The following is a 13,174-nucleotide window of genomic DNA, read 5'->3' as shown; positions in this document are numbered from 1 at the left end:
ATTGAATTACCATGATGCAAATATTATAATCCGATGAGACATTTCGGTTCAACTTTAGCTGGTATTTATCAACTACAAAGAAGCATTCGACGCATCATTTTTGCCTTATCTACGCAATCTAAATGCACCGTTGCTGAAATTATAGTTGGCTAAATACGGATATGAATGTGACTGACTTATTGAAAGCACGCAGTCAATTGAAAACGTCAAATTGGCAGCGAGATAGCAAATTAATATTCGCTATAGCCGATTACCCACTTATCGCAAACACCCAGAGATTATGCAACGCACACACAGCGGTTTAACATTCCATTGGATATTTCTGGTGAATTCCGAGTGCTTTACTCCAGCGTCAAAGATATCTATTTTTCGGCTGACAGGCCTTAGCTAACCCTACTCCCCAGCTAATTGGTCACGAATGCCGGTTTTGCCAGTTCGTGTTATCGTGGCATCGTTCGATCGCTCCTCGGGATCCACCGTTCGACGGAAAGTACGATACCCACCGGTGTCAACTGTCAAGAAATACGAGTTGTAGTAACCGGTCATCGTAGCAGGTTCCAGTGAATATGTCTTATGTGTGCAGAGCCAGGGCTCTTCTGATCGTGACTTGGTCATGGCGAGATCTCCGACTCCCCCTACAGTCAATGGAGGATTTACGTGCTGTTTTAATGAACCTAGATCATTTTTTTCTCCTTGATCAAATGAGTACCTATTCTGAAGCTTTCTAGGCGAAGGTATTCGACATGTTTGAGCGATGCATTATGATTCATGACAGCAATATCCATTAAAAACCAAACCCATAAAAGATATTTGCTAGAGTTATTACGATTATGAGTTACCTTCAGGAGCAGTATGTTTTTACTCAGTTGCACAAAGAATAAAATACTGCTCGCACAATATTGGAGATCGGTGTCCTATTTAGTGAAAACAATTGTGGAAGGAAACCCCCTTTGCCGAATCCATCCATCAAAACTAGATGAAAACTATCAAAACTCAGCTTTCCTCCTGAGCAATGGTGCACCCACGACTGAGGTTTACAGTCTGATCCGCACTTTTAAAATGCGGCCATCCAAATTTGTACCTTCCCGGTGAATTACATTGTCTTTTGAAATATCTGATGGATCGACGATTATGGACTCACTAACGATTCGACAGGGCCATGAACTAGTTACACAATGCATTCTTGGCGAATGCCAAACGCTGTAATGCGTTCCATAGAACATGAACAATGCGACGTTCTTTAAATATTCTGGCCTTTGCGATTCTGTTATCTTGATCTAAATGTCCCACTAGCTTTGATGGTTTTCTCGAGAGAAAAAAAAACTGCTCATTGATCTACTCGAACTAAAGAAATAATAAATTCTACTATTAACCATTACTGACATGCTGTTCATGATCATGAAACAAAACTGCCTCAGTAAGAAATAGGCTCGTTCTATCTTTCCATGCTGATTTGAACTGGAATCGCTATCGCTGTTTGACAATATTCTTTTTTCCCTTGCCATATTTGATAACCAAATTCCTCAAGTTAACAATGCCTCACTCTGTATCGTGTCTCAAACTATACTTGCACGTACTACATGTGCGTCGTATCCCACGTTTTACTCATGACGCATTCCGTGCCACATCCCATTTCTGCTCTGCGTCGTGACCCAGCTCATAGCCCGCCCCGCCCCCTCCTCTGGCGAGCATTATGATCTTGTGACCTGGGCGACCCCACCCCGGGCCGGGTCACTAAAGTGAGAGTGACCGCCAGAGGGGCAGTTTGCCGTCAGACCAACGCAGCGCTCTTGGGGCGGACCAGTAACTCGCGAGATGCCGTCCCTGATAGAGGAACCTCGTGCTGAAGAGATGGAGGGAGGTAGGGAGGGAGAGAGAGAGAGAGAGAGAGAGAGAGAGAGAGAGAGAGAGAGAGAGAGAGAGAGAGAGAGAGAGAGAGAGAGAGAGTCGCGATAGCTGAACGAGGAAGAGATAGGATGGCGATAGCAGAGATTGCGCCAGGAGAGACATGATTAGGTCATTTGACGTCATTCTTTCCACGGAGCCATTGTCCGTTGTATAATGCATAATCTTAAATCAAGGCCTCGCGTTCTCGATGATTAGCATTTGGATCGGTCATCGGTCCAGTTACCATTGGTACTGCACTCTTAGTGCGTGTCGTGGTTTATCATCGGCACTCTCTTCGGGTTGAAACCTCACAGACGAGGAAAGACTTTCAGTCAATAGCAGTTTGCGCAAAATCATTTTACTGCAACGCACAAATGCACCAAATTACCCCGACACTATAAAATCAATAAGTGTGGAGAACCGTGCTCATTGAAAAAGATGGTTTGAGGACAGACAGGCCAAGAGATTAGGCAATTACAAGAGGGCTAGAACACTCAGAAAGCCTAAGGAGAGCTGACTATCAAACCATTGACGACCATAGGACCAAAAGATGCGAGGACTATGGGAGTAGCGCCCCGCGCACATAGGACCAGCGAACCAGCGCACACGAGAACCAGGTCCAGCGCACATGGGACCAGCAATCCAGCGCACAGAGGCCCTCGGTCGGCGGGCACCGCGTATATATCCGGCCCAGCCAGCGCCGGGCCAGGTCACGCGAGTGGTGGTTCCCACGGCCAGCCTACATGGCGTGCCGAAAAACTCACAAACCTGCTCTTATCACGCCGATTCGGGTCCGACCGGCGTATTTGGCTGCGTTTGAGGTGGGCGCCGCAGACACTACGTGGAGCCTCCTGCGAGTGGCGTCAGTTGAGTTAATTTTACAGGCGGTGTTGAGTTTTGATCTGATTGCTGTTTAATTGTAGTGCCTGAAGTTTTGCTATTCTCTGTGAAATTATTTTCGGCACATTGCCTGTGTTACGTGATGTCAAGCATTTTTATGTTTCCAATAGAACATAAAATTTGCAAATGCATAGCGTTTGTTAATGTAGTTACATTTCATCAAATTGTTATCATCTGCAACCAATTTCTCCCCAATTAATTAAACAGTTTCGATCATCAACTTAATGACCAAAACCATGAAGAGAACAGAGTCAGAAACACTCTTTCAAAGCAAATGGCTTTTGTCGAGGTATATTCAGGTAAACATTTGAACGTTATCTGCTGCTGCCTTATCCTTTACTGATCCGAACATCCACATGATCAATCACCAATATGACATGACACTATTTAAGAATACTGCACTACTTGCCCTATCCATTAATAATCTGATCTTTTTTGTTGGTTCCCGGATCCAGTGCCCCTTTTCCTGACGGGAAGTTCTCCGGGCGCAGAGGCGGGACGCCCGCCCGAGTGGCGGTGACACTGCTTTCTTTTAGTGCGCCATTTTCCTTATCGGCGTGAATGTGCCAATCGAAGAACGAATTTTAATGGTGTCCGCGTTCTACCGGTGGTCGTTGGAGTAGAAAGACGACCTTCAGACTTGAACGACTAATTAAACACCAGCCCACCTGACCAAACGCGAGAGAATGCGCGCTGGACTCGGCCGCGGGCTGGGCGCGGCGATCGGCGGCCTCTGGAGAGGAACTGCAGGGCGCGCGCGGCTCGGCGCAGTTTCGTCACCGTCTCCCCGAGGGTGCCAAACGCTCGCTCTGAACCCTGCGCCGCCTTCTCAGTATTATTCCAAGCATGATAATAGAGTATTGCAGGAGAGCGGAGGGCGTCTGAGAGCGCGCAGCTATCCGGGCCGGCCCGCAGAATGTCAAACAGCCGGCCGGCAATGACATGGCACTATCGCGCAGGACCCGGAGGCCCGCGCAGGATCCGGAGGCCGCCCGTGGCGCACGCTCCCGCTCCCTCCCTCGACGGCCTCCGAAATCCCGGCCGGCCGACCGGCGCCCGCCGCCGCCGCCGCATCGGCTGCATTATCATGCAAAGCTGATGTATGCGTGTTTATTTGGATTTGGGCGGCCAGAGGCGTCGCTGGATACGCCCTGACCTGCGTGGGGTCGCCGTCAAACGGCCTGTTGAGCTCCACAAAGCCGTCCATTTGGGGCTGCAAGTGTCATCGCCGGGCGTGTGGGCGATGCCGAGGACGCTTAATGCGGTCCAGTCATGGCCTATTCACGTCGATACTAATCATTGTTAGTTTGTCGCTGAATGACCTCAGCCCAAATGATTCTTCGGCGAAGAAGTTGGACTACCCCTTGCTGATTTTAACACGATGAGGCTCTTGATCTTTATTCCACTTGGGCTTCAATCTGGTTTTCCCATGTTAAGCAATGACCTGTTTTCTGTTCTGATCCCATCGACAGTCTGCGACAGATTTTCCCCTGATCTGTCTGAGCGACCTTTTCCCACGTGCCGCGTCGTCGCTGGCCATCTCGAACTGACGCCGGCATGTGCGCCGGGCTCGCCGGAATGCCTTTGTACCCACCCGGTCTCTCTGAGGACAGAGCAAGCTCCAGTCGCTTCGTTCGAGTGCATGGACGCACGGTATGCAGACAACGCACACATGCACACAGCTCGTTTTCGGCACACGCATATCTAGGCAGATAATATTTCTTGGTATTCATGCGTTAGTTTATATATTATATGCATAATGATGTCTTATTATCCGTCAATAGTGTGCGGCCGTCAAATTGTGGATCGCTCCGTTTGAAGCCACGACTGGTATTCATTAATTGAAATGCCTTAGGCAGCCTGTCCCATTATTTCGTGCGAGTAAATCGCCTTCGCCTGTGTTCACATCCGACTGTTTCATGGTCGGCAGTCCCCGTGCTGGAGAGGTGTTCCCAAGAGCTCATACATGGTCGCCGTCTGCAGCCATGGCTCATGTGTCGGTCCCCTTCTCTCAGCGGGTCGTCGACAAGGCGCAGCTCCTGAGTGACCCCCCCCCCCCCAGTCCGCCCTCACTCTGTGCGGGCGTCTGACCGCCCTGTCGCGGCCTAAAAGCCCCGACCGCGCGCCACAGGCCGTCGCCCGGCATTCCGCGCATGGTACAAAACCAGGAATGCGCGCAGTCAAAACTAAAGGCGATCGTATCTGGGCGGCTCTATTTTACGTCAAGGGCGTCGTCGGGCGGGCGGTCTGTATCTGCCCTGGCATCGGGTGCGCGCGATTGGTCTGCTTTGTGACGGCGACACGAGCAGTTTGAATATTTTCCGCCCCCACCGAGAGAAAAACATTCCCATGCTGAATCAGTCTATCGCCGTCTACTGTTTGGGAATGTCAGGCAGCATGAATAAAAACAGCGCTGTTTTGTCAGCGGCGAGAGCTGTCCTTTTTGTCACTTGACCGCGCCGAGATAACGTATGCACGGATGAAAAAGCAGCTCACCGGGAAAATTCCTTCACGACGGCGGGCGCATTCCTCGGTCGGTGCAGATTGACACCAGGTGCGCACTCCGGTGCTTCAGAAAAGGGCCAGCATCACCTGCAGATGCACGGACAATGATGCAAACGCCCGTGGGAAGATATACTGCAACATGCACTGACACGGGTCGTGGCAGTTCACATAAGGAAAGAGAACACACTACGGTCACGGTCGTTTAAGTGGAATGCTACGGAGGAATGGAATGTGTCTGTCATTCTGTTTCACAAAAATAATTAGCTTTGTTTACAGCTCTTAAATAATTTCATTCATTGCAACAAAACAAGCTTAATGAAAAGGACCGACCAGAACCAGGTTCTTCTTATTTTGAAATGATTCATGAATATCTGTGCAGTTGGCACTTGACTTATAGATAAAATATAGGCAACTAGCCATATCTGGAGGTTTGTGAATGCCTGTGGTTTCACTCCCTGATAGAGCGTTTCTGTTACATAACACACCTGAAGTAAAGCCTCTCTCGTCAAGTCGTCAATACTAAAGTATAACGCCCTCAGACACCGAGTGATATACTGCCACCTTTGATACCACCAGGCCGCTTAGCATGATTCACATTCCTAAACCTGTGAATGTCATTCCCAATACTCCATCCGAAAAGCTCACAGCGGGCTCCATTCCGGCTCATGTGTTGCAATCGTGGCGCACAACTATCTGCAAAACTGCCTCGTCAGGTGCCAACGAACACAGGGTGTTTTTGTACCCAACCACCAGCGGCTCCTCCCGTACCCACAGCAACGCAGCATCAGCTGGCGCGGTAGCCATTGGCTTCGAAGACAAAGTTCTCTCTCTCACTCTCTGTGCCACGTGGGAATGCTTGGCGCCAGAATACGTCACGGGGTGAGCAGGACAAGGGACGGGTCCCGTGGCGATAAATCGCAGTTCGCGCCCTGCATGACACGGCTACTCGCAACAACAAATGCTCCGTGACACGGACCGGCGATGGCAATGCCTGGCACGTAGATACCGTACTACAAAGTCAGTTTTCTATTTGCGGAACTGCACGACACGACAGGGGAATGTTTGTGCCTCAGTCATACGCGGGCCAAGGGGAAACGGTACGGTTCATCCAAGCCGGCTCCGTGTTTAGAACATTACACAGACATGGAATGATAATCGGAAAGGCGCCTTATATGGAGTGCCGGTAAATATTCCAATAGAATGAACGGACACGTAACGGTAAGCGTATTGGGAAGGTAAGGTACAACAGTCTGGAAGCAGTGCATGAAATCAAATAATGAACAAAAGTATAAGCAAGCATTCCAAGCTAAAAGGCCATGCAAGTATTGAACGTGGTATCACAATGCATGTGGAATGTTGATGCACCTACTGTAAGTCAGATATAAGGGGCTAGCCGAAGTGACGCTGCTTTTGGCTAACCAAACAACATATTTCTATATGCCTACATTGGTCACTTACGATGGGACGTCTAGAAGATGGCGGGACGGGTACTGAGCAGCGCTGCTCATTTCTCAGTCGACACTGCGCCGGCCACGGTTTGAGAAATGATCCGTCCAGTGAGCCGTGGGGGGTCGCCGGGCAGGGTCCCCGCCGCGCAGAGGTGCAAAAAGCAGCCAACTCGCCAACCGGTGTTTGCGACAGATTTGGACTCAACTGAACAGCTTGTGCGACACATTTTGCTTGTGATCATTGTGTTATAGTAACAGTCTTCATATTTCAATCACAAATACGGATAATGCAGAAACTCCGTAATCAAATCATGCACATCGCATGCGTTCAAATAATTAGTAGTCGAGACCTAATACCCAATTGACGCACAGTTGTCAAACCCGCGCCATGACTGGATAAATTTAGCCTTAACGCAAAAAGTGAGCAACTCTGTCGCACGGAGCGTTGTAAAGCGTATTCCTAGTTGGAGTTGGTTGTGCGACAGTTGTCTGCGACAGGTGTCGCACGGTTTTTGAGGTCGGTTGCCGTTGATATTGATAGTTGCCGCCCGCGGTTGCTGTTAGTTTGCCATGAACCCATTGCGTGGTGGTGTTGGACCGATTAAAAGGCAGAAAGGTGCTGCCTCCGACGCCAAGAAGCCCCCATCACGTCGACGCGTGGTGTGTGGGATTGACGGGTGTGCGTACAATGGCGAGTACAGGCTGCATGCAAGGCACAGGCAGCTGGTGCATTCTGGAAAAAGAGCGGAATATGCCAACAGCTCCTTTGGTGTGGGAGGACGATTCAGGAGCTGGGTCCAGAAACCATCTGAGGATCAATATGTCCATCTTCGGCAGGAAAGCCCAGGTTAGTAACTGGTTAAAATAACATAAGAGATGCCAGATTTTGTGTTTTTTTTCAAACTTTAATTTTCATGCCCATTTTTGGGTCGTTTCGTTTCAGTTTTCTAGGCAATATCTAAAATGCAAAATATTTGTAAAAACCTGATTTATTAATTTCCGCACCATATGTAAATGTGATGAATGATGATCACCTACCTGTCCTATCATGTCATTTTTTAAAATTATTGTTAGTCAATTTGTTAACATGGCTGAAAGGATTTTTTTTTCAAATATCAAGAGCTCTCCTTGATTTATTAAATCTGGTCAGTACCTAAAAGTATCTTTGTCGGAATACAATTTTGACAATATCATTCCATGCTCCTGCATGCATTAGTAGATGTATTAATAATTTCCATAGTATGTTGTCAGAACAAGCAGCAATTTATCCTGTTTAAGGGTATCGCCAGAGGGTTTCCTTCAAAATGTCAGGTGTTTTTTTTTTTAGCTGCTTGTCTAAATATGGTTGAGGTCCCAATCTGAAGTTATTATTCCAAAATAGCCTGTTTTGAATGAGTGACCCTCCAATGTTGATTTCTAGAGACACACACAATGCCGGGCTTAGCTGCCAGACAAGCAATCCTGCCAAGGCCCTAAAGACTGCTTCAACATTACATGGCAGATTAAAAAAACAAAAAATATCAAGATTTCTTGAATGTCTCTAGTTACCTCCCCAAAAGTTGGGGGAGCATGATGAGACTGACAGCACCCACCTGGAGGCAATTGTGGGCTGTAATATCTTAAATTTCCTTAGGGAAACTCTTACTGAGCTGAGCTGACCTGATGGCTAATGTTTCATCATGCCTGTAAGTGGATGTAAGGCATTTGGTTTAGGTTGTTTGAAAACAGGTCATTATTTAGGCATAACATGCCTAAGGGTGGTAAATTACTCCTGAATTACATTTTTCTTATCAACAAATACCTTCTAAAATAATTAAATAAATACAAATTATCCTGCCTTTCCATTCCTTTAGGATGTGATGACAATATTTGTTAGGTACTGATTAATGAAAAAGTTTAATAGTTTGCTTTTTTCCTTTCAATACCACATCCAACTTGCCACTTAAGTGAAATGTGGTGTTCCTTTTTGTAAATTCTGCTAACAGGCATCTAACTTTGTTGATCAACTCTTGAATTTGTGATGCAATGCATAGCTCATCTCTCTCTCTCTCTCTCTCTCTCTCTCTCTCTCTCTCTCTCTCTCTCTCTCTCTCTCTCTCTCTCTCTCTCTCTCTCTCTCTCTCTCTCTCTTTCTCTCTCTGTCTCTGTCTCTGTCTCTGTCTCTGCTCTGTCTCTGTCTCTGTCCCTGTCCCTGTCCCTGTCCCTGTCCCTGTGCCTGTCTCACTCTTTCCCACCCATTTGTAAAATTGCATGTCAAGAAGTGCTCAAACTTCAGTCTTATTGCCTAAGTATTTGTCAAAAGTAACTCCAACCTTTGGATGTTCTAGGTGCTGCCTTGAGAAGTGAGGAGAGTTCACCCCCAGAGGAGACTCCTCAGTCCTGCTCACCAGGCCAAGCAGCTTCCAGCCCAACTCAGTGTGCAACTGAACCCCAAGTGAGTTCAGACAACGTCTGTCATCGCTCGGAGGATGTGATTGGGGAAACAACGGACAACACCGAGTCGGCAACTTGTGGTGGCTGCTGCTCAGTCTGTGGTGTGTCCTGTAAGGCCCAAACTTTCATGTCGGACGCTCAAAAAGTGCTTCATGTTTTGGAAGAAAAGTGCCGTGAATTGGCAAGTGACGCCTTCGTGAGTGAGGCTCGAAAACTAGTCGCAAAACTGGACCAGAAATGCACGGAACTTCCAGACAAGCTCCCGGCAGTTGCCACTGAGGATGTAGGTGAGGGAGAGCACATCAGTGTTCTGTTCCGGTCCGGTCGCAGTATATCCACTCTCCAGACGGCGTCAGGTGGCGAACTAATGGTAGACGAGGAGAAGGGATATCTCTATTGCTCAGTCTGTGTGCCTCAGCCGAAAGACGAACAGAGAAGCAGACCTGGCTTGTTTGCCTACGACTTTTCACTTGGCTCAGTGTTCGCCAACTGTTCCGTGCTGCCACCACGGTTTAAGAGCCTGCGGGACACAGTTGCAAAACATTTTAGATCGGAAGGCCATAAGGCCATGAAAAAGTCGCGCTGTGAGTCGAACGAGCGCGAAAACGCCCTGCATGATGCAAACAAGACGGCGGCAGCGAGGGTTCTTCGAACAGCATACCTCGTTCTGAAGAAGTCGCTCAGCCAGCTTCTTTTCGAGGAACTCATTGTCCTCCAGCATTTGAATGACGCCTTCATGGGAAACATAAATCACTCGCGCATGATGATGGACACCGCCAGGACGGCGGTCTGCCAGACATTGCTATCAAATCTAAAAGAACACGTAGAATCTCAACCGTGTGTTGCAGTACTGGCGGACAAAGTCACCATCGCCCGTCGAACAGTTGACATAACCGCAATACAGACCCTTGTGCCGAACGCAGAGCCCGACCACATCTTCCAGACCTTCGTGGTCGGCGCTCCTGTCGTGAAAAATCATGACGGCGAGGCGCTCGCAGCCGACATCTGCAGCACGCTGTCTGAGGTAGGCGTCACCAACACGGAGAAGATTGCTGCTGTGGCGGCCGACGGCCAGTTCCACCACAATGGTGTGCCACAAAAGCTGGCACGACTACTGGAATCGTCGAGCGGCTGTCCCATTCCGGCCGTATGGGACCAGGCGCACCTGATGAACCTGGCTGAGTCCGATGCTCGCAAGCACTGTAACAGTAGATGGGTGAGAGACACCATTGAAACAGTAACAGAGGTGAACAAGATGTTCTCCATCGGCAAGGGATGGGAGGACCTCAGGCGATGTGGCGAGGATATGGGAGAGCCGGTACTGCGACCAAAGCTGTGGTCTGAAACACGCTTCGCAGCGTACGCTGCGGAGGTGTTTTCCGTCTTCAGACGGAATGAGAAGCAGCTGCGAGCGGCACTGCGCAGGAAGAGGATGGAGGAAACGCGACCGTCGCATCTGAAAGAGCTGGAGAGGCTGCTTGTCTCGCTAAACGGTAAGTACTTCAACCAGGCTCGATGGAGACAGCTGTGAAGCAGCTGTCGCCCCAAAGTAACCATTGGGTTATGTGGTTCTGGTCCTTCTCGCATGTCTCTCTCATTTTGTGTTATTAATTTTGTCGTTCAAGTGTTGTGCTGTCCGGATAAGTTGTCACGCAATATCAATTACCATTCAAGCCTTTCCTTGTTGACCGAGCGCCTTTCACTAACTCATTGTACTTTGACACCTTTTTAATTTTTGGAGACGACGATGAGACATTATTCACGAAACCTCATTTAAATATGGCATCGGAATGTAGGAATTACTTTCTAGCTTTTCACTACTTTAATTATTGCTGTTAATGTTGCCGTAGCCAAGAAATGTGCCACATAATTGCGAACAGAACAAGACATTATTGCCAAGTTTTAAATGACATTATTTCTTGTTTATGACCAATGATGGTAAAAGCACAACGTATCTGCTCACAGATCCAGCGTTTCATGCCCGCGTGAGGGCGCTGGAGGACATATATGGTGTACTGGGAGCAGCCAGCAAAGCCGTCCAGAGAACGCAGTCCCTGCCGTGGGAGCGTCATGCTGACCAGCAGGAGGCCGTGGAGACGATCCGCCGCATGAAGGTAGCGCTGGTGACACAGCACAAGAAATCGCCTACCACAGAAGACCTCCTGTGTTTGGCTGATAAAGACGAGCTGTGGCCTCGCTTATCAGCGAGCGAGCCATCAGTTCCAGCAGCGGAGGTGAGAGGCTCGGCTGTTGGTTATCCTGGTCACCAAGTACTTTCCGATTGATCTGAACTGAATAGTGTGTTAGGCTAGGCAATAGGCATGCACATGTTTTTGCAAAGACACTCGCGCTTTAAATGCATTTTCGTATGTGTTTGTGTGTGTTTGGGAAAGGGGTCTTAGGATGGTTACAGGTACCTTAAGTGCAAAATTATCCCGGAGTAATATTAGTTACCTGCTATTAACAGCTGTTTATTCAGTTACATTCAAAGCACGGCTGCTTCTTAGCTGACATCTTTGATGATCACCGCTGTTTATAAGCAATTGCCTTGCAAAAAAGTAATTTGAAAACACGCACGCATACTAACACAAAGTATAGCATGCGTACGCTGTCTGACTTCGATCAGGTGACCTGCAAATAGGTAACGGTCCTGTGATAAGGTAATAAGATTGGCTGAGCTAATCTAAAACGCTTTCCCCCTTTTTGTTTCATTTCAGGTCGCCAAGATCGCCTTCTTCTGCACCAGCATAATGGAGCGACTGAAGTTCCGAGGGGCTGGTCAAGATGTCAGCGGCTCTGACAAGAACACGGCCAATAATGTTCTGGGTCAGAGCATGGCTGATCTGCGCGCCGTCGCTGACCTGCACCAGCTGGCCGGATCGACCGTGCCAGTGCCAGTGGCAGCTCGCCTCTACCGAGAGGCAGGGGAGAGGCTGGTCAGAAGAAAGCTGATCCCAGTGGACACGGTACCGACTGAAGGTGAGATTCGCTCCGTGCTGCCGCTATTGCGTCGCCATCGTGAAGAAACCAACCAGCAGCTATGGAAGATGCTGAACCGGCACGCTGATGACCACTCTGCAAGGGCCCTCACCAACCTGGTCACCCGTATCTGGCTCCTGTCCCCACCAGAAAGTGTTGTGGAGTCGATGGGCAGTGTCATCGCTGAGGTTTTTGGGGAACATCGGCAGCTGGAACACGGCAACGCTGCGAAAGAACTAATTGTGAGGTGGAACGGCCCATCGCTGTGTCGGGCCGACCGCCTCCTCTCGCGCGTCCACCGTCACCTCTCTCGCGACGACAGCTTCCGGTGCGTTCGGAGGACGACCACCATCGGTCAGTCCTTCCACGGAACAGTTATTACCCGGCACAAACGGGCCCCTGACCACAGGGCGTGCCTTTGGACTTAGATATAGTAATGCAACCATGTTTGTAGAATGCCTGTTAGATTATGTATTGCTTTTAACCCTCGTCCGTATAGGGGAAGGGGATCGAACGCCCCACCCGCCTCGGTTTTTCGCGATAACTCGGCCGATCGGGACGAAACTTTCAGTACTCTCGAGTCAATCAATTTTACACCTACCCAGAAAATTGCATGACCCTGACCCAAATGACCTTTGACCTGTGACCTCTTTCTCGAAACCATGTTAGGCTGGAATTGCGATTCGGCGTGTGGCGGCTCGCATTGGCCGTTTGTAGTCTTTTTGTGGCTTCAAGCGTTCAAACATGTGATATGATGTTGTTCCCATGCATTATGGTGGGTGTCAAGGTCGCCTGAAGGTCAGGTCAGGTCATTGACCTTTGATGACCTCGGCTCACTTTTTAGTTTTTACCTGTGTCCAGGCTGGTTTTTGGAGCTGGTTTCGAATTTAGCATTTAGTGCATTTGGCATTTAGCGAATTTAGTGCCGGTTCTGCGACAACTGAGCGAACGTCATTTCAGCGAACGACATTTGAGCGAAACATTTTCAGCGATTATCAATTTAAGCGATTGGCTTTTTCAGC

At 48.8% G+C, this 13,174-nt stretch overlaps 3 protein-coding genes across 3 annotated transcripts in view; all 3 read left to right on the top strand.

Moving 5' to 3' along the window:
- The window catches only part of LOC122369800, a 58,769-nt gene that overhangs the window by 18,131 nt on the left and 27,464 nt on the right, over window positions 1-13,174 (top strand). The window lies entirely within an intron of this gene.
- Window positions 7,187-9,898, top strand: LOC122370416. Its single transcript, XM_043346021.1, has 3 exons — window positions 7,187-7,587; window positions 9,068-9,785; window positions 9,892-9,898. The coding sequence occupies exons 1-3, from the start codon at window positions 7,311-7,313 to the stop codon at window positions 9,896-9,898; spliced, it is 1,002 nt and encodes a 333-aa protein (XP_043201956.1). The 5' UTR covers window positions 7,187-7,310.
- LOC122369804 lies at window positions 9,813-13,073 on the top strand. The gene is made up of 3 exons (XM_043344825.1): window positions 9,813-10,666; window positions 11,139-11,407; window positions 11,891-13,073. The coding sequence occupies exons 1-3, from the start codon at window positions 9,910-9,912 to the stop codon at window positions 12,578-12,580; spliced, it is 1,716 nt and encodes a 571-aa protein (XP_043200760.1). The 5' UTR covers window positions 9,813-9,909; the 3' UTR covers window positions 12,581-13,073.

Source organism: Amphibalanus amphitrite, unplaced genomic scaffold (assembly GCF_019059575.1).
Source record: "Amphibalanus amphitrite isolate SeventyFive unplaced genomic scaffold, NRLGWU_Aamphi_draft 000034F_arrow, whole genome shotgun sequence".
Lineage (NCBI taxonomy): Eukaryota > Metazoa > Arthropoda > Thecostraca > Balanomorpha > Balanidae > Amphibalanus > Amphibalanus amphitrite.
The sequence above is the reverse complement of the archived record's forward strand: the minus strand, read 5'-3'. Positions and strand labels throughout refer to the sequence as shown.

Excerpts from the sequence above, each read along its gene's own strand:
- LOC122370416 (XM_043346021.1), top strand. The coding sequence starts at position 7,311 with ATGAACCCATTGCGTGGTGGTGTTGGACCGATTAAAAGGCAGAAAGGT. Across the intron at positions 7,588-9,067 it reads TCTTCGGCAGGAAAGCCCAG|GTGCTGCCTTGAGAAGTGAG; the intron begins GTTAGTAACTGG and ends TGGATGTTCTAG.
- LOC122369804 (XM_043344825.1), top strand. The coding sequence starts at position 9,910 with ATGGGAAACATAAATCACTCGCGCATGATGATGGACACCGCCAGGACG. Across the intron at positions 10,667-11,138 it reads GCTGCTTGTCTCGCTAAACG|ATCCAGCGTTTCATGCCCGC; the intron begins GTAAGTACTTCA and ends ATCTGCTCACAG. Across the intron at positions 11,408-11,890 it reads CATCAGTTCCAGCAGCGGAG|GTCGCCAAGATCGCCTTCTT; the intron begins GTGAGAGGCTCG and ends GTTTCATTTCAG.